The 22,397-nt window shown below is 55.5% G+C and overlaps 8 protein-coding genes across 8 annotated transcripts; 3 read left to right on the forward strand and 5 right to left on the reverse strand.

Moving 5' to 3' along the window:
- Positions 1-2,261: 2,261 nt before the first annotated feature.
- On the reverse strand, positions 2,262-3,515 carry PG998_008258 (uncharacterized protein; the record flags this gene model as incomplete). The annotated part of the gene is made up of 3 exons (XM_066875074.1): positions 2,262-2,283; positions 2,363-3,341; positions 3,464-3,515. The coding sequence occupies 3 exons, from the start codon at positions 3,513-3,515 to the stop codon at positions 2,262-2,264; spliced, it is 1,053 nt and encodes a 350-aa protein (XP_066731019.1).
- A 1,785-nt stretch (positions 3,516-5,300) lies between these two features.
- Positions 5,301-6,598, reverse strand: PG998_008259 (uncharacterized protein; the record flags this gene model as incomplete). The annotated part of the gene is made up of 4 exons (XM_066875075.1): positions 5,301-5,818; positions 5,875-6,227; positions 6,295-6,406; positions 6,547-6,598. The coding sequence occupies 4 exons, from the start codon at positions 6,596-6,598 to the stop codon at positions 5,301-5,303; spliced, it is 1,035 nt and encodes a 344-aa protein (XP_066731020.1).
- A 1,374-nt stretch (positions 6,599-7,972) lies between these two features.
- Positions 7,973-10,500, reverse strand: PG998_008260 (uncharacterized protein; the record flags this gene model as incomplete). Its single annotated transcript, XM_066875076.1, has 2 exons — positions 7,973-10,170; positions 10,236-10,500. 2 exons carry the CDS (start codon positions 10,498-10,500, stop codon positions 7,973-7,975), a joined length of 2,463 nt encoding a protein of 820 aa, XP_066731021.1.
- Positions 10,501-12,528: 2,028 nt separating this feature from the next.
- On the forward strand, positions 12,529-13,340 carry PG998_008261 (uncharacterized protein; the record flags this gene model as incomplete). The annotated part of the gene is made up of 2 exons (XM_066875077.1): positions 12,529-12,973; positions 13,012-13,340. The coding sequence occupies 2 exons, from the start codon at positions 12,529-12,531 to the stop codon at positions 13,338-13,340; spliced, it is 774 nt and encodes a 257-aa protein (XP_066731022.1).
- Positions 13,341-13,437: 97 nt separating this feature from the next.
- Positions 13,438-14,082, reverse strand: PG998_008262 (acetyltransferase; the record flags this gene model as incomplete). The annotated part of the gene is made up of 2 exons (XM_066875078.1): positions 13,438-13,841; positions 13,914-14,082. 2 exons carry the CDS (start codon positions 14,080-14,082, stop codon positions 13,438-13,440), a joined length of 573 nt encoding a protein of 190 aa, XP_066731023.1.
- Positions 14,083-15,090: 1,008 nt separating this feature from the next.
- On the forward strand, positions 15,091-16,308 carry PG998_008263 (uncharacterized protein; the record flags this gene model as incomplete). Its single annotated transcript, XM_066875079.1, has 1 exon — positions 15,091-16,308. One exon carries the CDS (start codon positions 15,091-15,093, stop codon positions 16,306-16,308), a length of 1,218 nt encoding a protein of 405 aa, XP_066731024.1.
- Positions 16,309-17,112: 804 nt separating this feature from the next.
- Positions 17,113-20,005, reverse strand: PG998_008264 (uncharacterized protein; the record flags this gene model as incomplete). The annotated part of the gene is made up of 3 exons (XM_066875080.1): positions 17,113-18,554; positions 18,638-19,602; positions 19,677-20,005. The coding sequence occupies 3 exons, from the start codon at positions 20,003-20,005 to the stop codon at positions 17,113-17,115; spliced, it is 2,736 nt and encodes a 911-aa protein (XP_066731025.1).
- A 15-nt stretch (positions 20,006-20,020) lies between these two features.
- Positions 20,021-20,281, forward strand: PG998_008265 (uncharacterized protein; the record flags this gene model as incomplete). The annotated part of the gene is made up of 1 exon (XM_066875081.1): positions 20,021-20,281. The coding sequence occupies one exon, from the start codon at positions 20,021-20,023 to the stop codon at positions 20,279-20,281; it is 261 nt and encodes an 86-aa protein (XP_066731026.1).
- Between the last annotated feature and the right edge of the window lie 2,116 nt (positions 20,282-22,397).

Raw genomic sequence — 22,397 nt, forward strand, 5'->3', positions numbered from 1 at the left:
GGCTACTGCTGCCCTCACTGCTGTCCGAGCCGGCACCGCCACCGCGCAGATTAAAGTCATTATTGTCGGACGGGTCCTCGGGCTTCTTCGCGTCCTCGTCCGTTGACGGCTTCTTGTCATCGCCGAAAGGTGTCCGTTTGGGACCTGGTGTGGGCCACTGGTCCGCTCGGGTGCCCCATGGCTTCTGGCTGGGCGGCGGCTGCTGCTGCTGCTGTTTCTTCTTCTCCGCCTCCTCTGCCCTCTGCTGGGCTCGCCTGGCCCGGAAGAGCGCCCCAGGCTCTTCGGTGAAGCCACTCGCCCATTCGGTTAGCGGCGACATCGGCGGCGGCTGCTGCTGCTGCTGCTGCTGCTTCTTCTGCTCCTCCTCCTGCTGTTTCTTCTTCTGCGCCTCCTCCTGCTGTTGCTTCTTCCGCGCCTCCTCTGCCCTCTGCAGGGCTCGCCTGGACTGGAAGAGCGCCCCAGGCTCTTCGGTGAAGCCATTCGCCCATTCGGCTGGCGGCGGCTGCGGCGGCTGCGGCGGCTGCTTCTGCGTCTCCTGGTTGTTGTGGTGCACGGCCGTCTTGAACTCGTCCGAGGTGCCCAATTGTCCCTGCGCATTCGTCTCCTGCTTCGTGTTCCTCCACGTCGTCATGTCGATGTGGTTCCCGGTGGAGGCGGCCGAGGGCACCCAAGTTTCCGGATTGGGGAAGACTCCTGACCCCGTGACGGGCGTGTGGCCGGAAAGGGTCTGGTCCACGGCCGGCTGCGTCTTCGGACGGTTGAAAAGGTCACTTGTTCCATGGTTGGTCGGCCGTTGCTGGAATGGGAAAGGAGTAGAACCAAAGCCAGTGCCGCCGAGGTTGCCGGTGGGTTTTTTGTTAATGATGTCTGCCGGAGATATCGGGGAACTATCTGCATCCTGCACCGGCTTGGTCGGCTGGGTCGTGTCGTTTTTTAATCCATTCTGGTACTTTGGCAGAAGTTCCTTGAGATTCCTCGCGTAATTCTCCGAGAACATCTTGTCCCTGGCCTCAGTTTCCTCCTTGGTGAGGGTGGGATTCGGGGGCCGCCACTGGACGTTTGCGAAGCGCCCTTCCGGGGCCTTGTCGCCCGGCAAGGGCGGCTTCACGAAGTTCGCGATGCCCTTGGCCGACTCTTCCGTCACCGGCTTGCGATCGAACCAGGGCCGCTGCTTGAGGTCGTGGAAGCCGCCGTTGACGTTGCCGTCGAAGGGCTTGGGTGCGGGCGTAGGGTTTTGGGGGCGTTTGAGGAACGACAAGTCATGCCCATCGAAGGGCCGCTTGGGGTTCCATATCTTGTTGTTGTGGGCGATCTGTTCGGCGGCGGACATACGGTTGGCGTTGGCGTTGCCAGCGGATGGGCGCCTGGGGCTGGGTGCGGGCGAATGCTTGGGGCTGGGGATGGGGATGGGGATGGGGATGGGGTTGGGTGTGCTGGTGCCAACGCCAACGGCGGACGGACGCCTGGGGCCGTGTCTGCCGGTGTTGAAGATGTCGGTGGTGGACGGGCGCCTGGGACTGCTGGGATGCGGCTGCTGGTCCGCCTTGTCCGTGAAAAGCCCACCGTTGGTGACACCCCCGGACAGGCTTTCCTCGAAGCTGACTCGCTTCTTCTTCTTTTCCTGCTGCTCAACAACCGCTTCTGGTTGCTTCGGGGAGCCGTGGAAACCGTGAGGGTCGCCGACGTTGGAGTTGGCGGAAACCATGGACCAGGGCATGCGATTGAACTCAAAGGTCGGCTTCTTGAACCCCTTAGTGCCAAACGTCTTGGCCCCGACTCCCTCCTTGCCATTCACGGAGGGGAAGTCGTCGTGGTGCTCGGGAGGGTCCGTCATCTCGACCTCGTCATCGTAAAAGACGCCGCCGTCGCCCTCTGGTGCCGCGCTGAACGAGCCGGTCCGCTTGTCGCGGTCGCCGCCGAAGCGCTCCGCCCACACCTTGATGTTCTTCTGGGCGAGAAGCCCGTCGTTCTGCATTCCCCCTCGCCGCTGCCGAGAGCCCACGTGTCGGTGTCGCCGTGGAACTCCTCCCACAGTGCCGGGTCCTGCAGCCGCGCTTCGTTGCGCGGCGGTGGCTGATGCTGCGACTGGAGGCAGGCGCGCGTGCGGGCGGTGCGGGCCCCGAGGAACGGGTGCGAGGCCGTGCCGGGAAAGCTGGTGCCGAAGGCGTGCTTGCGGTTGTTGACGTCGTAGAACTGGAAGCCACGGAGCAGGTCGTGCAGCCTCGACGCCGTCTGCCCGGTGTCTCCTCTTGCCCCTGAGCCTACGCCTGCGGCTCGTCCGGTCTGGCCGGATGCAGTCTGGGACTGCTGCTGCATGAAGCTGGCGCCCAATGGGTTTGAAGAAGGGGTCGGGCGGCCGGACGACCCTCCTAGGTATCCACCATAAATGAAGTTATCATAGATGCCTATGGCCTCCCGCGACTTTTCCCTCTCAAGGGCTGACATCTCGGGCTCGCGTTGGCGCAGGTTCTTGATCTCGGCTGAACGCGACCGCTCTTCTTTCTCGATCCAGCTGCGCATCAGCTCCTTGGCCTCGTACAGCCTTTGCACGTCGTCATCGCTTCTGCAGACGGCACCGGCTAGGTAGCGCTGGAGGCAATCTTCGATGTCCTGTGCGACCTCCTCATCATCGTCGTTGCCGTCTTCACCGGTCAGGCCATAATCGTAGCCATCAAACTCATATTTGGTCTCATCGTCGGTGGTGAAAAGGTTATGATAACCATCGTCGTCATCATCCTCCATGGAACTGTCCTCCTCCTCGTCAAAGGCACGATACTGCCACCTGTCCTTATCCCCTTCGTTCCGAAGGGTGAACTTCACGCTGCTACCCGAAGACTTCGTCGCAGTTTCCGTGTCCTTCTGCTGCTGAGCCTGAGTCCGCGCCTTTTGTGTGACCATATAGGTGCGGTCGTTAAGCGTACGTGTAATCTCTTTGATCTTGGCCTCCTCATCGGGTACATTGTCCTCATTCAACTCCCCGAGGCCCAGTGATTGGCCGTATTGGGTTTCGCCCCTCACCGCGCCGACGTACATGATGATGGCGTTATTGATGCGCCTGATGCGCCTCTCCCGCTTCTTTGCCGTGAGTCCCTGCTGCTTATTCCAGCTGGCGGTAGCAGGGGCCCAAGACGACGACGACGACGGCGTAAACCCGGTCGGCCCTTGCTTGTCTCCGCCGCGGAGCTGCTCACGCGGAGTATCACTTCCGCTGTCGCTGACCTGGTTGCGGCGTTGCTCGCGGGCGCGCTGGCGGCGTTCTCTCCGAGCCTTAGCTGCGCGCATTTTTTTCTTGGCCGCCTCCTGCTGCTGCGACTCTTCGTCCGCCCATTGTAGCTCGAGATCTTTTCGTTTTGAGAAATATTGCGTCAACAGAAAGAACACATGCACCGATAACCGAAGAGGGATGGGGAGCTGTCCCCAAGGACAAGGACGATAGACATAATACGTTATCACACACACTTACCGGAGTTGGTCCCGTTGAGCTGCTGCTCTGTTCCCTTCTTTGCTGATGCCATGACGATGACACTTCTTGTACACAGAGTTCCCTGTGTTTCTTAAAGAAAACTATCGAGAGGCAATTCGAGAAGAAGAGGATATTTATCTCAACAGGTACTTGCGCCTTGCCTCCTGAGGCTTCAGTCAATACAGCTCTGTGTTTCAGTATATGCACAAGCTGAAGGGAGAAAGAGAAAGAGAATTGGTCGCTATAGGGAAACAAGATGTCGTCCGGTCACATATTCAGATCAAAGAGAAGCAGCTAGTATGCATATGAAGCTTTGTGCTCTGATATTTCCTCTTTCGGCGTCCTTATACGTTTCCGGTTGGGGTCTTTGTTGTCTCACTTGAGAACAGCAGAGCCACTGCACTCAAGCAGGGTGGCCATTCGCATCCCATAGGGCTATTACCGTTAAGGTACAAGCCAACAAGCCAGCCCGAACTGATTTCAGGTTCCGATAGCATCCGGTGTGGAACATGCGTCTGCTGCCCGTACTTCTTCATGATGGACGAACTAGAAGAATATGGGAGGATAGATAGCTGGCCGCATAAAAATAAACCAAGAGCCTGCGTAGTACGTGCACCTGGGAGATCTGGGCTCTTTGCAATCGTTTCATTCAACTACATACCTATAAACCTATGCTTACGATGTGCTCTGTTCTGGGTGTAGCAGGCTCGAATGAAACAGTGCACATGTGCCCTCTTCCTGCCTGACTCGGACAGCATCTAGAAGCATTGACCAGGGGACAACTCAAGGAATCCAGCATATGTCGGGGTCGGACCTTACCATGCCAATCAATCCCAAGCCACATGCATTCCAATACTTCTCATACTAGAATGGTGCCATTGAGGCCCGCACTGTCAGTCATTTTCTTTGTTTGAAGACATTACCTTGAGGTATAGAATCCCGCGCGTGGAATGGCGCGTGCTCGCACAAAAACGGGTAACCGAAAACGGACTGCTGGAGCAACACGGACTGCGGATGAATCTGTTTTTGCGACAAGGCTGGCGAGAGCGGCTTTTTTATGCAGCTCTTTACGGCGAATGCTGAAAGTCCCATCATGGTGTAAAATATCAGGGATTCTGGCGGAGACGATTGGGTTTAGGCGAGTTCATTGTGATTACGGAGAGTCGTGTCAATTGTTGCACCATTGGTGGAATTTGCGATCAATTACGAGTGGCACTTTGCTGCTGGCCAAATCATGCTGAGGTCTCTTGACCAATGCCGGCAAAATGCTGCTGAAAACTCTGCAGTCGTTATGCTTCGTCAAGTCTCGAAACCCTCGGAACTGAAATAATGATACAAGTGTGGCTGAAAAGGGTGAAGAAGGCGATCTTGGTGGTGTCCACGGCAGAAACGAGATGTAGGGTGTGGTGATCCAGCGAAGGTGGAAAATATGGGAAAATGGTCGCGAGAAACCTCGGGGTGCCGCATCAAACTCAAATCCATTTCCGTTGCGTCCTTTCAAAATAGACGTCACCTGGTAATACCGTCGAAAACATCCGGGCATCACCACTGTCGGTCTTCCCTTCCAAGATTAGGATAGATATAGGAAAACAAGTGGGAAGTGCCTTTTTCCATCCTGCCTGCCGTATGAAACTCCTCGTGGCAAATTTTCTGGGATCCGCCGCATTCGAATGCCTAGAGACAAACAAGAGAAAACGAGATGAAGCTAGAGAGGGACTTATCTTGAACCGCCTGCCCAAGACAAGATCACCGGGAGACCACTCGGAAAGTCGGAGAGGATCCGGATGACATGATGTCAGGACGGGCCAAACCCCTACCGAGCATGCATGGCTGACAACTAAGCAGCACCTCCGCCGTAGGCATCACGCTCAGGTCGGGAGGCCGACTCAGCATAGCCAGAGGGAGCAGCATCGCGGGATCGAGCCTCGCGCTCAGGGCGTTCGTAGCCGCGGTCTCTGTCACCGCCACCACCACGGCCGCCGTAGCGTCCACCATCGCGGTCTTCACGACCACCGCTGGCGTAACGGTCAGTACGGCCGGCGCTGCCGGTGTAAGTATCGTCTCGGTCGCGTCTCTCGTAGCCGCCGCCGCCGCCGCCGCCGCCACGCTCCTCTCTGTAACCGCCTCTTTCCTCACGGTAAGTGCGGTCGTATCCACGGTCGTCACGGTAGTTTCGATCGTAGCCACGGTCGTAGCCGCGATCGTCACGGCGTTCGTAGCCGCCACCGCCGCCACCTCCTCGGTAGCGGTAGGGATCGTCACGACCGCCGTAACCTCCACCGTAGCCACCACCACCACCGTAACCGCCGCCACCGCGGCGACCACGGTCATCGAATCGACGACCACCCTCTGATTCTGAAATGTGAGTATTTGGGTCTAATAGCAAGTAGGGACGCTGGAAATAAACTTACCTCGCTTAGGAGGACCGAAGTACTTGCCGGGAGTGGGTGTGCGAGGGCGAGCGCGGCGGGCCTTCTCGATGCTAAGGGTACGGCCGTCGATGACTTCGCCTTGCAAGCCATCCTTGGCAGCATCGGCCTGGTCGGAGGTGACCATCTTGACGAAACCGAATCCGCGGGACTCCTTGGTATGGGGGTCCTTCATGATCTGGCATTTCTCAACCTCACCGTACTTCTCGAAGAGGCGCGTAACCTCGCCTTCAGACAGTCTGGGATGGATGCCAGTCACGAACAGGTTGGAGCCGGGGTTGATGGCGCCGTCTTCATCGTTGTTCTTGTGGCGACCGTCGTCTTCCTTCATGTTACTATGACGGGTTTCGCGTTAGGATCAAGGTCGTGTGTGGATTTTGGTGGTTTGATGGAATTGCTTACGTGTCATTGTTGCCGTTGGGCGAGGCCGAACGGCGACGGGTGTCGTGGCCATCATCGCGAGAAGCGCGAGGTGAAGCGCTTCGCTGGTCACGCTCATATCGAGGACCATCGTCTGTTGACAACGAGAAGGATTAGCAGGATGAAGACGCGACGTAGAAAGAAGCGCAGTGAGCCGGGCAGATGTGGCAAAACATCGACAAAAACAGCGTGGCGCTATAGTGGCCAAGATCAGGTTGATGAGGATAAGCTTACCTTCGAAACGATCGCCATCAGCAGTCTCGTAATCCATAGCAGCGGTGGCCATGATGCGATAGTTCTAACTGAGTCTTCTCAGTTGGGTTATGTCTGTGGGAAGAAAGGTGAGCGTGCTGTCACTAGCGCAGTTCGGCTGTTGAAGCAGCGCGGTTGGCACGTGTAGTGGGTATAGGAAATTGGCCTAGTGCTATCGCCGAGGTGGAAAGTGTTAAAGAGGTGAGGATTAAAGCTGGATTTGACGTTGAACAAAGGGTGCGCTTGGGAAAGAAAACCAAGATGCCGGGCCTTTTTCAATCAAGTGCAGTGAAGGGTGGCGATGTTTTTGTTGTTGTTGGAAAGAGGGAATGGCGATGAGAATTGCGAAATGAGAAAGCCGATGCAGGCAGCAGGTGTGGCTGCACTATCAGATCCCGGGTGGCAGTTGACTGGGCGAGGGAAAAAATTGTACGGGGCACCTGGGCACTCGGGCGAAATACAGAGAGGGAGGGAGCTTGGGGAGATATGACAGCAACGAAAAAAAGATGAAAAGAAAAGAAACGAAAATAAGCGAGGTTGACCTACCGAGCAGCACAGTGTCGCAACGAGTCAGTAGGATGCGTGCTGTCAACACAACTGATGTCGAGCCTTTTGATGCGATCAAAACAATGAGTGAAGCTCGCAAACTGCTGCAGATCCAGATCTCAAAAGCAGGATGGAGTCTTTGGTAAGTTGATGATGCAGGTTGAACGAGGCTGGCAGGAATTCTACGGTTCTAGGTTGTTCAGCAAACAACAGGAAGAATATTTAAGTGGAGACTGGTCCAGAAGTTCCCGTCGGTTCGCAGATTCGCCAAGTGGGGAGCATCAAGTCATTCACTCCTTCGGGGAACCAGGCCCGCTGCGAGCCGCACTCAGCACTCCTCGTCATTCATTCTCATCCTCGTTCTCGTCTCCCAGGCAAGGTAAGGCAGCCCAAGGCAAACCTTAGGCAGAAGTCTTTGTTGCCTTACTTACTAAAGTATGCCCAGTAGGTCCCTGGAGTTTCTGAATGCAGCGATGCAATTGGCATCCGACCCTGTCAGACTGCATTCTTAGCTTCAGCTTTAATCTGGTTATTCGCAGCTAGCCGATGGCATGTGTAACATATGTGCAGCCCAACTCAAATTACTTCATGTCGCCAGCTACCATATTACAAACCCGCTATCTCCCGGTCTGCGCTGCTCCCTTATCATGTGACCATAGCTTTCATAGGCGTTTCCCCATATACTTCACGGCTTTCGAAGACGCGGTGCATAATACAAAACAAGTGTTAAGCTGGAATTCTGATATTGATTCTGACATTCACAATGAGGAGCCAGAGACGAATGGTTTGTCTAGGGCTGACACGACAATACCACAAACAAGCAAAGAACTACCAATGGCCAGTATCGTATCCAACAAATGTGCTACAGCTCCGAAGGACCGCCCTCGCTCGCCAAGGCGGCTTCCACGTCAATATCCATAGGCTCTGTCAGATCGAGGTAGCTCAGAGCCTCGACAGCCTTGCCCCCACACGCTCTCTCCAGAGCCAGGAACGCGAAGTGGCCGCCGACTACGGGTCGAGCCTTGAACTCAACTCCGTTGGGGAATCCTCCATCTCCTTCGGTGTCGTACAGGTCCGTCAGCGGCAGATGAGTAGATGTCTCGTTAACCCACTTTGCTACAGACTGTAGGATCTCCGTGCGCACTTTCTTGCTGGTCACAGCGGCGGCAAAGAATTCCCAGTCGCTCTTGGTCTGCAGGCTGCGCTGGTCAAGGGGTAATCCGTACCGTTGCAGAACGTTGTGGTACCAGTTATTCTGCATTTTGTACACCTTCTCCGGGATGAAAGTAGACTTTGACGACGCTGTGCCGGAACCATCAGTCAGTCGAACTTGGTCAGAGCCGCCCCAGAATCTGCTGTGCCCAAGAGAGGACTTGTTGTTGCTAGGGATGTGGAAGCAAAGCAGCGCATCCGCGTAAAGATTGTAGATTGTGGTCCAGGATCCTTCCCACGTGTAAGAGAGCTTAGCATGTGTGCCGTCTCGCGAGATGCCCATTTCCTGCCACTTGTCAATATACTCGTCGGCGATACGGCTATACTCTTGAGCCTCGGTTGAGCTTCCAACAAACTCGGAGAGCTCGGCCATGGCTTTGATTCCAACAATGCCTTTCAAAGCCAAATTGGTCTGGTTGGCGAGCCAGCCAGCAAAGTCGTCGGTGCAGAGCTGATTTGCTGGGATCAAAGACTCGCGCACAAGATAACCAGTCCACTTCTTCCAAAGGGAGTAGGAGTGAGATACCCATTTCTGAGCAGCTTTCACTCCAGTGGTGCCCATGTCTTCCCAAGTTCGATCCATGCCGTATTGGTCCACTGATGAAGAGAACTTCTTAGGCCCGGCTTGTAGAGCCACAGCGTTAGCGGAAGCGTCTTGAGCAAACGCCGGCTGAGAGCTATCCCTCATGGCGTTGGCCAGGGCTAGGCCCATAATAAGCATGTTCCCACACTCTTCAACGGGCATGTACTCATCATTGCCATCAGAGTGACCGGTGGCGTTAGGGAAGTGCGTTCCCAGATCGTGCATGCTGTAATCGTTGGGGTATTGCCCACTTAGCTGGTGCTCCAGCAGAGGCTCCAAGAGATATGCCAGCCATCGTGGATTCGTGTACAGGAAGAACGGGAATGCTGGGAAAATGACATCGACCGTCTGGAAATTTCCGTTAGATGAGATCTCCTTCAAGAAGAGGATCGGGCTGTCGGGAGTTCCGGCCCACTGGGTAGCTCCAAAGACCTGGCGGGCTGATAGAGCTGCAATATCGCGATAGTCAGATGACCCAGAGGCAAATGCGTCTTTGGCCAATGTCTCGGAGTAATCATGAGCAAGAGCAGATGCAGCCTTGAAATCGTGGTAGTGATAATGTACCATATCCTCTGCCGTGAAGAAGTACGAGGCCCATAGAGGACGCATTTGGGTCAACCCCCTCGCCGACGCATACTGAACAACTGGGTCCTGGATGAGGGAGAATGTGAAAAGCATGCTATCGGCAGAGACGGACTTCTTGGAAGTGTTGTTGCTGAGCTTGAACTGTTTGGCAAAAGCAAAGAGCGGCTCATTGTCAAACATCTTACGGAACGTGGGATCGACCTTGTTGGTAAGCTCTCCTTGCTTTGCGAATTGTCGCCGGAGCTTATGTGCCTCCCCTGATTGGTATTGAGCATCGGCCGGAGCGGTGAAATAGAGAGTCCCCCATTCCGCGTGATCCCAGTTCTCGGTGAGAAGTTCTGGGTACTGGCGCTCAATTTTCCAGGTCTTGAGGTGGCTAGCCGACGCCGTGCTGGACTTGGACTTGGTTTCCGCGAGTTCCCACTTGATGTGGTTGTCTCGATTTCCACTGACCCATTCTCCATTGATGTCGCAGAAGATACTGATATCCAGGTTTCCTTCGACATAAACCGTCATGTACGAGGCCGGGAGGGCTTGTCGAAACGTTGAGGTTGGCGTGATTGGTGACATGAACGACAGAACGACCTTGACCTCGCCATCACCAGTAGCATTGGTGATGGTGTACGTCAGGTTCGTTGTGGATGCATCGAAAGTTGGTCCGTTGTAGTGGGGAAAGCAGTCTTATAACTACATGGATAATCAGCACTTATTCATATGAGGGGTCATTCTTCCGTCACCCACCGGCCGCTCTTATCGCCCAGGAAGTCGTGTGGGCGTCCGAGAAGAGGGTATACGCTGTTCGTATCAGGCACAGCGGCCATGACAGCGAACCCAAAGGTGCTGCCAGTATAGAAGATTGGCCATTGTTTCCAAGGCTCATCTCTAGCGGAAGGCAGCCACGTGCTCAGATACGGGTTACGGACGACCAAAGGCAAAACCTTGGGCGTCAATGTCGAGGCACTGGTCAGAGCTGCCAGTGCCCCAATGACAGACACAATGTCGAATCTCATAGCGCGCTGTCAGATTCTACCCAGGCAAACAGTGGGGGACTGAGACACCAATCGCAGGTGTTCCGTGACTACATAAATTCCAGTGTGCTCAAAGAAGGCAGGAGGTCTGTGAGGATGCTGGCTTACGAGGCCAATTCCTCGATGGTTGCCTCGAAAAAAGGGAACGATGGGGTAAGAAAAGGATCGTGGTCTAGGTAGGCTGACCAGAGCTTAGTTGGGACCGAAAAAGGCAGGAAAAGCAAGTGAAGCCGTGGGCAAACCTGTTGTGCTGGGGATGATGGAACGAGAAGAAGGGCAGGCTGGCAGGAAAAGAAAGATGGCCAACGTAAGACTGGCTCGAGCTGATGACCAAGGATTCGAGCTCTCGACGAGCCAGTGACGTCTCCGGCTCTGTCTGTAACAAGCTGAAGCCCTCCGCCGACAACCGCGACGGTGGGCCCACCCCCCACAGGGATAGGCAGTACCTGGCCCTCAATATGTACAAAGGAGGTCATACGGCGTGGATTCCAGATAAGAGGGCGGTTTGATGGTCATAAGGATCCTCGACGAGGTCATCAGATGCATGGGCTTTTCCCTGGGTGACAGGTGGGGGGCAGTAGCACAGCATACCAACTTAAAAAGGCCCTTGGGTGCAGCATGCCTCCCACCTCCTTCGCAATGTACATGCATTCAGCTGCATTAGGATGTAGGTACAGCAAGTCCAGGCGGGCGCATTTCGATTGCGTAAATCCAAGTCCGGGGTCAACCAGGGTGGGTGCATTAGTGCGGGAAGCTTCCCAGCCCAAGCAGCCAAGTGTGCGGAGGTGGTCATGTGGAAGAGTCTGAATCGTTCCAGAACTGATTCCTGGAGGACATGTTCGACTGTGGTATTTCTATTCTACTGCATCCGCATCATCCAGTCAGTATGAGGTATTCCCGGAGAGGGAGCTGGGGGCGGAAAGTATATTCGACCACGTAGTTGTGCTACCGGCCCAACCCTCAGAATCCATCCGCTGCACTGATTCAAGAGACGCCCCAGACCTGCCTAGGTGATCCCTGGGATTTCGATTTTTTTAGCGGTCGATGCTGGCTGAAGCAAACGAGATACGTAGCACGACTCAAGTAGTTGATCTGCCAAGCGACCGTGTGCTGTCATCTATGGTCACCTACATACTTACCACTGTCCATACTTGTCACGGCGCAATTAACTAAGATATAGGACATATCTTGGTTATAGTACGGGTAGAGTAATCCGATAAATGCCCCTTCTTGTGACCTAATATACATATTGCGTTGAAGGTGGGATCATTAGGGACGGGATAGATGCTGACAATGGCACAGCTAGGTGGATGATTAGTAACAATATCTCCAACTTGCCATCCCAAGATCTCCGACTTCAGATTGACTTCAAGCTTAATATGAGACAAGAACGGCTGTGCCTATTGAGCTTAGACGCCGGCCGACAGTAAAGGCCGCCGCTGCACTGCCCATACCACTACAAACTACCCCGCCATGGTGGTTTGTTTTCCCCAACTACTTACCCAACCGAAGAGAATTGGAGACTCTACACAGACAGCATTTCCCCGAGTGCCCCTCATGCTTGCAGAGACGGCCTCGGTTCTATTGAGAGATGGGTTGAAGGCCTTTTTGGCCTCCCCCATCACCTGAGCTTGAACATCTAGAAGCGGCCCAATCATGATGAATCCCGTAATGGAGATCGGTCTTCGCGATAGTTCTCGCCGTTCGTGATACCAAGACCTTCCTCCACTGGGCAGTGATCGATCGAGCTGTTAAGACGGGACTAATACTGTACGCCCACTGCCATGAAGTGAGATTTCTTCGGAACGCACGCGCTTGGCACGTTGGAAACATCTCTCCCTCAAGGTTTCACGTGAGATCGCAACACCTGCCGTCGCTCGTCTGCACGACTATCTGGTTGCCAGTTGATACGGAGACCCCGCTTACCTCCGTTGCCTGTGTCTCTTCGGGAGTTGATACTGTATCACCCATATAGACACAGAGCCGTGCCAGATTTCACCCAACCACATAATGTCGCTCGAAGGAATGGTCTTCGCCCTCACCGGCGCCGCCAGGGGTATTGGCCTGGCCACGGCTCAGATTCTGTCCAAGAAAGGCGCCACGGTCTGCGTGGCAGATGTGAACCCGGACCAGCTGAAGAAGACCGAGGAGTACTTCAGCGCGCTCAATGTGCCATTCTCAGTGACCAAAGTGGACGTCACCAAGCGCGATGAAGTGGACTCCTGGATCAAGGGCGTCGTCGACAAGTATGGCAAGCTCGACGGAGCGGCAAACTGTGCGGGCATCATCGGAAAGCATCACGGTTTGCGTGCCGTGGCAGAATTGGAGGACAGCGAGTGGCACCAGATCATGGCTGTCAATCTGACAGGAACGATGTATTGTCTACGAGCAGAGCTACAGAAGGTCGTAGATGGAGGCTCTATCGTGAACGTCTCCTCCATTCAAGGGATTCAAGGTTGGTTCTCCCCATCCACGTGATACATGACATGCCAGAACTAACCAGCAACCTCGAAGGATTCGCTCTCCACGGTGCCTACTCGGCGAGCAAACATGGCGTGATAGGTCTGACAAAAGCAGCGGCAAAAGAGGTCGGACCTCGCCAGATCCGTGTCAATGCCGTGGCACCGGGCGCGATATACACCCCTCTGATGCAGGAGAACTGGGAACTGATCAACCGTCCGGCCGATGCGCCTTTCGACGACGGTGCCACCTTTGGGAGGCAGGGCACGGCTGTAGAGGCTGCCAACGTCATCGTGTTCCTCCTCAGCCCAGAGAGCAAGTATGTCAGCGGCAGCGTGTATTCTGTCGATGGTGCCTGGTGAGGAGACGGGAGATTTCCGTTAGCCGGAGGAACGGGACAGACTGGGCTGTGATGATTGGGCGCAGACTCGCCTTCGCGTGCGATGCTCGTTCTTACCTTCAGAAAACATCTTCAGGGTCGACCTCGAATTCTCTGCCATTCTCACGAATGTGTTCGTGCTTGACGTCGCGTTTCATTGGCTTGCGCATATCGTAGGCGTCCTCGCCACCAGCTGATGGGTCTTCGATGTTCTCGCCATAGTAGTCCTTGACCACGCGGAATACGCTATAGCCCATACTCTCATAAAATCTGATAGCACGGTGGTTGCTTTTTCGTACGAACAAATCCATGAACCAGGCATCGCCATTGTCCGCTGCAATTTCGAGCTTCTCTGACAGAATCCTGCCAATGCCCATGCGGCGAGCCTCGGGGGCCACGGTGAGGGCCGTGATATGAGCATGCCATGGCAGATAGTGCTCATAGTTTCTGAAGTAATCAGGGGAGCTCTCGAGTTTGCCCATAACTGCAAAGCCGAGTCAACACAACACCACTTGCCGAGTTGTTCATGCCCTGGAATGTGGCAGTCAATGCTTACTATAACCGATTATATTGCCTCGATCATCCTCGGCGACTTGGAACATGGATGGCCATTTTGCGTAGTATTGCAGGTAGAAGTCCAACCCATAGGTTTCGGTTAAGGGATCCAGGTTGCACTTAGATATCTTGTCCAGATCACTTGGATCAAACCGTCGGAACGTGGCCATGGCGTTTCTAGGACAATGCAGCGACTCGCTCTCTCGGGTTCTGAAGGCGAAAACACCAATTTCCAATTAGGACGTCAAGAAAGTTCAAGAACCCGACAACTACCCCTCCCCCACATCCACGATCGTGTTGGTTGGTCGGAGCTCAGGGTCTCAATTATGCCGATGTCCAACACTCTCGACACTGGACGCCGAACTGCAGAACCTAATTCCTCCAAGCAGCAGCAGATGGGACGGTACCTGACCACATTCATCAAATCTGGGCTAACTACAGCGGAACTAGGGGGGGCCCTTGGCGGGACGTTCAGCCGTTTAGTGTCTGTGTAGACAGCCACAACATCCTTCATCTTGTATGTTTTTCTCGTCAGCACGCGCAAGTAACAGTAAGTAATTATTTCAAACTTTGCAGAGCGAGCAGCACGGCAGCCTGGTGGGGATTGCGGTGGACGGCAATATTCATGTTGTCCATTTGAAGGACCAAGGTTACTTGGGAGACGACTGTCATCGACTCGTTTTCCCCCTGTGATTAATGCGATTCCAGGGATCTATCATTCTTTCCCCCCCGTCTCTGCTCTAGCTAGGGGACCAGATATACGTAGATCCAGGGGGTGATATACACACATCCATCACCGCAGCGTCGCGCCCCTGTCACTCTGCAAGTCACTCCACTTGACAACTAGCAACCGCATCACGGACTGCCGGGCGCCCACGAACAAAGCAAACAATCAGCTTTTTAGCCAAGTAGACTCGGCCTACAATCAACAACAAAGTCAACCTTTTAGTGTGGCTTTTCATGCTTTGCGGAGAAAAGAAACAATAAGAGCTTAGCTGACCTACGAAAGCAAAGCAGCACCTGGCTCTGATTTCCGTTTTGCTGCCCAAAAGGGCCAATCGAGGATCCTTATAATACAAAACGAAACGACAACCCCCCTCCTTCGTTCGCCCTCCGCTTGGCTGCCGTCAAAAGAAGCAAACACCCAAATCCTCGGATACATACCTACTTAATTCGCCATGCCTTCCTCCCCGCGAACGCCGCGGCATTCGCGACAATCTTCCACCATGGAAAACTCCTACCAACCCTCCAGCCGCGGCGGCTCGCCGATAGCCCGGCGAGCTTCCAAATCCTCCCAGGACCCCATGACGCCCCTGCGCAGCAGCGTCAACGGCATGAACGAGCAAGATATGAGCATGTTCGGTGGCGCCCCGGCCGACAACAGCCTGGGCAACCTCGCCGACGAGCTGGCCGACGCTCTCTCGGGCTCCGGCGACGACGACGATGTGTACTACGATGACGAAGAAGAAGAAGGAGCAGAGAACGGCGAGCGCGCCCCCGACGCCGACGCCGACTCGGAGCAAGGGGACGACCACAGCAGCAACCGGCGGCATGCCAACGACGGTATCAGAGATAGCGGTGTAGACGTAGCGAGCCAGATCGAACACCCGCTACCCCACCACAAGAAGAACCACATGAGCCTGACTTTACCCAATAACCCGCGGGGTCACCGCCGACAGGGCAGCATATACGACGGCAGCGAGTACGGGTCGGACTCTGACCTCGAGTCTCCCGGCATGCCGCCAAGCCTGGTTGCCAGAATCGACGCTGTCGACTCGCTCGCTCGCCGGGGCACCGAGAGCACAGGAGGACCGGCTGACGGCGTCTTCAAGCGGGTGACGGAAGGCCTGCGCGATCTGGGCTCGCAGTCCGGGGTGGAAGGAAGCACAACACGGCTGATCACTGCGCACTCGGCGCTGGCAACACACCTTGCGCATCAGACCCGCCAGCTGCACAACCTGACATTCCCCTTGCTATCTCCCCTTGTGATGCCGCCGGACGCAGAGACCATCGACGAACTGCTTCCTGTTCTCTCTTCACTTTCAGACGACATGCCGCGACCCACGACCTCGGCCTACAATTCGCTCACAGCGCTGCACTCCGTCACGTCGGACTTGGTGCAGACCCTTAACTACCTCTCAGACACGCTGCAAATGTCGCGGCAGACGACCACCACAGCAACGCGGAGATTAAGGACAGCCAAGGAGATGGTGGCCGAGATGAAGCGGGAGGAGGAGCTCAAAGAGGAAGGAGAGGCGTGGCTGTCGAGAGGCAACTGGGGCGAGCGGCTCCAGAACCGCGAGTGCGCCGGTGTGTGCAGAGATGTGGTGGGCGGCTTCGAGGAGGTCTGCAATAGCTGGAGGGCAAGGCTCCTTGCCCAAGCCGAGTCGGCATGAGTGATACGTTAGGAAGAGATGTTTCTATACTGATAATAGAAGAGAGAGAAGACGAAAGCTTCTGATGAAGACATACCCTTCATTGCGGTTATGAAAGCCACACATACACATTTTTACTACTTTTCTACTTTGTTGAGTACAGGGCGACGGCGGGAACTTTTGGAGGCCAGCATGATATAGCAATTATAAAGCCGAAGGCGTTGGGTACACTGGGGGAGGGGAGGGGGATCCAGCTGATGACTTCTTCTATGTTATAGACATAACACCTGACGGTGTGTACGAGAAGACTATATACTACATACACCACAGAACGGGTGTGGCACGCATAATTATTTGACGATAAGATACATAATTGCGCTTTCATCATTGCCTATACCAGTGAGACAAACATGAACCTACTTGCTACTACTTGCATACCGCCAATCATTGTACGAAGCATGTGCACATAGGGTTCAGGTCTTTTACATGACTTAGTTATTATAGTTTATGTACACTGCAGCATTGGGCTCTCGGGCTGGTTATTTACAAGCAGTATCAACAAAGAAAACATTGGGGTATGTATACAAGCAAAGGCAAGCAAGTCAGCCCGTCCGCCCACACCACCACCACTCGTCCATAACGCCTTGCAGCACCAAACACAATCGTACAGACGATTTCCAGTTCCCGTCATCCTTGTTTATAATGACCAGTCCTTTCCCACGCAAGAGACGAGGAAATTTGCCCCCTTAAAACGAGTCTATCCTCGAGATTTCCGTGGACCGCGCCCGGTTCGGATTCCGTGGCGGCGCCCGGACCTCCAGTGTGTCACGTTCGCGGTCTGCAAAGTCCGCCGCCGGGGCCCTCCTGGCCCCCACGTTGTCCCCCTCTCCGCGGCTGCGAGTACTGGTAGTGCTGCTGCTGCTCCTCGGCGAAGCCGCCGAGGCTCATGCCGTCCTCCGAGGGGGCGTAGCCGTCGAAGCGGGGATGGCGGCCGTTGACGTAGCGCTCGACGGGCGGGGCCTCGCGGGGCACGCGACGGGCGGCCTCGGCCTCGTCGTCCACCAGCACCACCATCCAGACGCCCACGGCGCCGTTGGAGCCCAGCAGCGGCGTCGCGTGGATCCAGCGGCTGCGGCCCTCGTCGCCCGCCCCGCCGTTGCGCATCGCCACCGACGAGAGCCAGCGGATCTTGGCCGTGACGCCCTGGCCGTCGGCGAAGGCCGTCTCGATGGCGTCGTGTAGGCGCGGCGATCCGCCCACGCGCGACAGGAATGACGACTGCAGCATCCCCGGCACCCGCAGCGACGGCGACGCGAACAGGATCTTCAGCGACGGGTACGGCCGCACCAGCAGGTAGTGCTCGTAGACGCCGCTGAGGCGGCCGCCGCCGATGTTGGCCGAGGACGGGGACGACGGGTCCGGGCCCATGTAGATGCGCTCGCTGCTGTGCACGCTGGCAGGCTTGCCGTTCATGTTGGTGCCATTGCTGCCGATGCGGCGGTGTGAGGTGGTGTTGTGCGGCGGCGAAAAGGCGGCGGCCGATGCGTTGGCAGCATCGCCCGAGGCGTACATGGCCGCCGTGTCGTGTAGGACGGGGTCCGAGTCGCGCCGATCTAGCGTCATATCGTCGCGGATCAGAACCCGCGGCTTGTGCCAGTTGGCCACGTTGTCGGTCGACGAGATGTCCTCCTGGTGCACGCGGTGGAGGGCGCCGCCCGACTCTCGGACTGTACGGAGCTCCTGCATCGTGAACATGGCCGCGAGCTCGCGGAACTCGTCCCGGATCTCGCCACCACTCTGCTGTGGGTCACCTCCGTTTGGCTTGTCGACGCCGTTACCATTGGTCGTCTTAAGGGAAACCGCATCGGTGCTGAATTTGGCGTGGCGGCTGCGCTTGTGGTCGGGCTTTGTGGGCGACTGTGGCTGTTGGTAGTGGTGAGGCATGAGCTCCGGGTTCTCGCGAGCGACAAGGCGCTCGAGCGAGTCCAGGCCCGCCGATTCCTTGACCAAGCCCGACACGTCCACCTGGGCGCCGATGTGGTATCTCACTTGGCCCCGGCTGTCGAATAAGGGTGCCACCATCAGCAGGTTCATGAAGGGTGAACCGTCGCGGCGATAGTTGAGGAAAGTCTCGACATGCTCCTTTCCGGCCTCGAGTTTCTCCCTAATTCGCTGGACACTAAAGGGGTTTGTCTTGGGTCCCTGAAGGAAACGGCAGTTGCGGCCGAGCACGTAGTCCATACCGTACTGTGTCGTTTTGTGGAATTCTGCATAGCGGGAGAATCAGCACACACATCTTCATGTTAAGTGGAAAGGGGTACAAGCAAGTCAGAGAGGGGCGGTGGCATACCTTCACTGGCGAACACGATCGGGTTATCTGGCCGCGACGGATCTGTTAAACAGAAGACTTCTGCCAGGCCCTCAGACATGTCGCGGAGATGGACTGGAAGCGTATCTGCGATACGTCGCTTGATCGTCAAGCTCACCGTCTGCACATAGGTGTGCGTAATGTAGGCTGGGAGATCATGGTTTGCGATCGTTTCGAAGGCCCTGCTCATTTTCTCCTTGAGTCCACAGTTCATCGTCTTGGCAGGCGACGCCTTCGTGTAGTCTAATCCCTCAATAGGGGCTAGAGCTTCGGTCACGGCGTTGGCATATTGTATCGCCTTGAGCGCCTTGAGCGCGTCCAGGTAGTAGACCAAGATACGGACAGATTGCGGCCGGTAGGCGCAGAGGTAGGTTGTGAAGCGCTGGAGCAGCACGGGATCGTCGAAGATGACGCCAAGATGCTTCACCGAGAACAACAGCTCGGACTGAGTCTCGAGTGAGTATTGCTTGCCGAGCGAGTGCGCAGGCACCACAAGATCAAAAGACGCCGGATCCACCTCTTCTTCGGCCAGGGGCTCGAGGTTGTCGACGTCACCGCCCTTGGTCTGCAAGGCCGGTAGCGAGGTGGGCGCAAACAGCGAAGACGATGACGAGTTCATCTGCGACCTCGAGGAAAACATACTCCTTTGCGTCGTGGACTGGGCCACACTGAGCTGGTCGTCGGGCCCAACGGAGCGCCGGCGGTTCTGGGGCACATGGTGGTCGCGCGTGTTCGGTAACCGCTCCGCCGACGCGTAGTGGCGTACAGCCGGCGCCCGCTCCGCTGGCTCTTGTTGCTGCATACTCGACAGTCGCTCTGCCGGCCCTTGGTCTCGTGGACTGCGCGGGCTTTGTGGGGTTTGCGGGCTGGATGCTCGCTCTGTCGGCGCCTGGTCTCGTAGATCTGCTATCCGCCCGGAGGATGGCTGGTCTCGACTGCTTGATGAACTGCACGGTTTCCATGTCAGAATCGTCCATATGTTGCGATTGTGAGCTCAGGGCGTGGACGCGAGCCAACTTACCTGCTGGGTCTGGAAACCTGGGGTACGCCTAAGTTTTGGGCATTGGGTTTCAGGTCCTCCTTGAACTTGGTCCTGCGCACGTTCTTGAATGCCTCGGGCGATGTGAGGAAATCGACGACGTTCTGCGCCCGGCTGGATTTCCGCGTAGGTATATCGGGGATCGCGGCTCCTTCGTCGTCGTATTCCTCCTCGTCTTGTTGGTGGTGATGGTGGTGGTCAAAGGCAGATATGGACCGTACACTCAGAGAGCTGTCTCGCCCGTTGTCCTCGAAGCCCGTGGATTTATCCTGGGGGCGCAGGGGGCTGATAATCCGTCTGCGGCCTGACATTGTATCCTGTGTACGATGTTCCGTCTTTGGCCTCTCTTCTTCCAGTCTATCCAAGTCTATACCAAAGCCTCGTGCCCTTTCACGAAGGTGGTATCAGCACCAGGTTTCTGCAAAGATTGGCTCGGCAACGCAAGTAGGCAAGGATTCCTGGAGGAGTTTGAGTTTTACTTCGCCGTCTCTGGCGAGAGTGGTCAAGGTCAAACCTTCACTGGAACGGTACGGTCACCAAGTGAACGCTCGTCGAGCACGGAGAACAAGGAGCAGGGCGAGGGATAGGAGTCGGGATGACAGGAGCTTCTGATTCTATAACATCTCTGAAGAACAGAGCCGGGGGCACAGCAATACATATTTACAGACAGCTCGCACCCTGCCTCGCGGAGGGACTCGCCGAGGGAGGGGCTTGTGTCAAAGCACGGTAGCGTCCTCAGAGACTGGGGGAGTTCCGTCACTGATGTTCGTGACGCTGGAGTAGCAGCCCAAAAAACGACATGTCAATGACTAGTGTAAGAGCTAAGCTAGTGTGAAGCCCCAGTCGCTGAGAAGGCCGTTTTCCTAACCTGACTGGGATGCGTGGGCGAGCGAGACGGAGTGTTTCCTCAAACCCCAGCAGAGCGAGCAGCCACCAAGCAACGGTCCGCGAACCGTAGAGTTAGGACCGAACTTTGATCCCAAGTCCTTTCTGTCATCGACAAGACAGGCTCGGTACGCGGCCGGCAATCTGAACTTTAGGATCCAACATTTATGGATCGGACGTTTTGAAGCCCTCGTTGCTTTTGCCCAGCAGTGCTATGTATGTACGTATATGTAGGTGCGCACCATCCGCATGCCGAACTGCAGAAAAAGCCCCCAGCCTGCGAGATGATTTGAGGACCGGCTGACCATCACCCGTCGGCTTGTCGGTTTTGTCATGGTAGTGTGATAGAGGAGCCTAGGCCACATATAGGTTGGGGGTAGTATTAGATTGGGGGTTCAACTCGCGAGGTCCCTCGACAGCTCCATACCCAGACGACGACATGCAAGGGCGGAATGTTTGCCATGTTAGCAGTTGGAGAGAAGTACGATCGTGACGAGGGATGCAGGAGTTTGGCGATCGGGTTCTGATCGGGGTTTTTTGATATTAAACATCTGAAGAGCCAGGGCAGGGAGGGACGCACCCACGAAAAAAGGTAGGCGGAGCCTTGCGCCGGAATAAGCGACGTGCAGAAGGACGTGTGTGGATCACAGATAGCCTCCTCCCTAATACCGCCTATACTAAGACGCTACACCCGAACGAGGGCAAGATAGGCCACCCAGGCACCAGGCCAACGGAGCCTACCCACAAGCGTTTTCGGGCTGACAGAAGCGAAAGTGAACGGCAAATGCCCTGCATAGTTGCCAATTCCTCATACGACAAGTGGATGGGAAAAGCGAATAGAACGAACTCCATGACCATCACTATTGCCTGTTAGATTCGTATCCGGGTGCCTAAAGATCCTCTCGTCCAAGAAATGCCAACTGATTGGCTGTTTCCTGTCGTTTGCTTTTTGTTTGCTTACCAAACTAATCCGAGTGCGTCGGGTGTTGCTTTGAGTGACACGGTCATGGTTTGATGGTCTATATCTCTGGTAGTACTGGCTTCGCGTGGTATGCAATATACTACTCCTACTACTCCCAATAGCCCTCAAGTGCCGGCTTGCACGGCCTTACCGCACGTAGTATGGTGGGCAGACTGAACATTCGACTCCATCGAGGGCTGACAGTCTACTGGCCAGACGACCTCTTACATCAATGCTGCTTCAAGTAAGTTAGCCGGCTACTGTGGCTTCCGGGCTGTCATATTCTGATCGGTCAATCCATTTTCTTCCCCCGTTTCTGAACATTCGAGGCGAGAACCTTCCATTCTACACAATGTAACAGCGCAATCTCTCGGCATTCGATCAACCATGTAGATGCTCCGAGCGTACGTGTAGATATCGGGATATACATATGTATAGTCAATCGCATACGCACCGTGCTTAACATAAGTCCCCATGCTACCACGAGACTATGTAAATGCTAGGAGTTAGCTTCCTGGGGATCTGCATGTAAGACGACAAAGCGCAATTCGTCGGAGGGGCATGTGCCAATGGGATTAGTAGGATTCGCGGAACGAGCTCCTCGACTTCTTCTCCCAGGCCCGGAATGGATGCCGGCTATGGGTTACTCGGTTAGACGACTACGACACTGTTGTCTGCCACCATTTTCGGCATGTCATTTTAGCTGTTTGCATCGCTAGCACGTGCCGATGGCTCAATGGGTAGCAGGTGGCAGGGGTAAAATAAACAGTACGTGTTAAGGTTGCTGTCTAAAAGTATATGGGGTTTCTGCCACTCATGATTTCGAACTGCGTCCCTGCCCTGTGAGGACGGGAATG

The sequence above is a fragment of the Apiospora kogelbergensis genome (assembly GCF_038363985.1).
Source record: "Apiospora kogelbergensis strain CBS 113332 chromosome Unknown utg000005l_segment0_segment0, whole genome shotgun sequence".
NCBI lineage: Eukaryota > Fungi > Ascomycota > Sordariomycetes > Amphisphaeriales > Apiosporaceae > Apiospora > Apiospora kogelbergensis.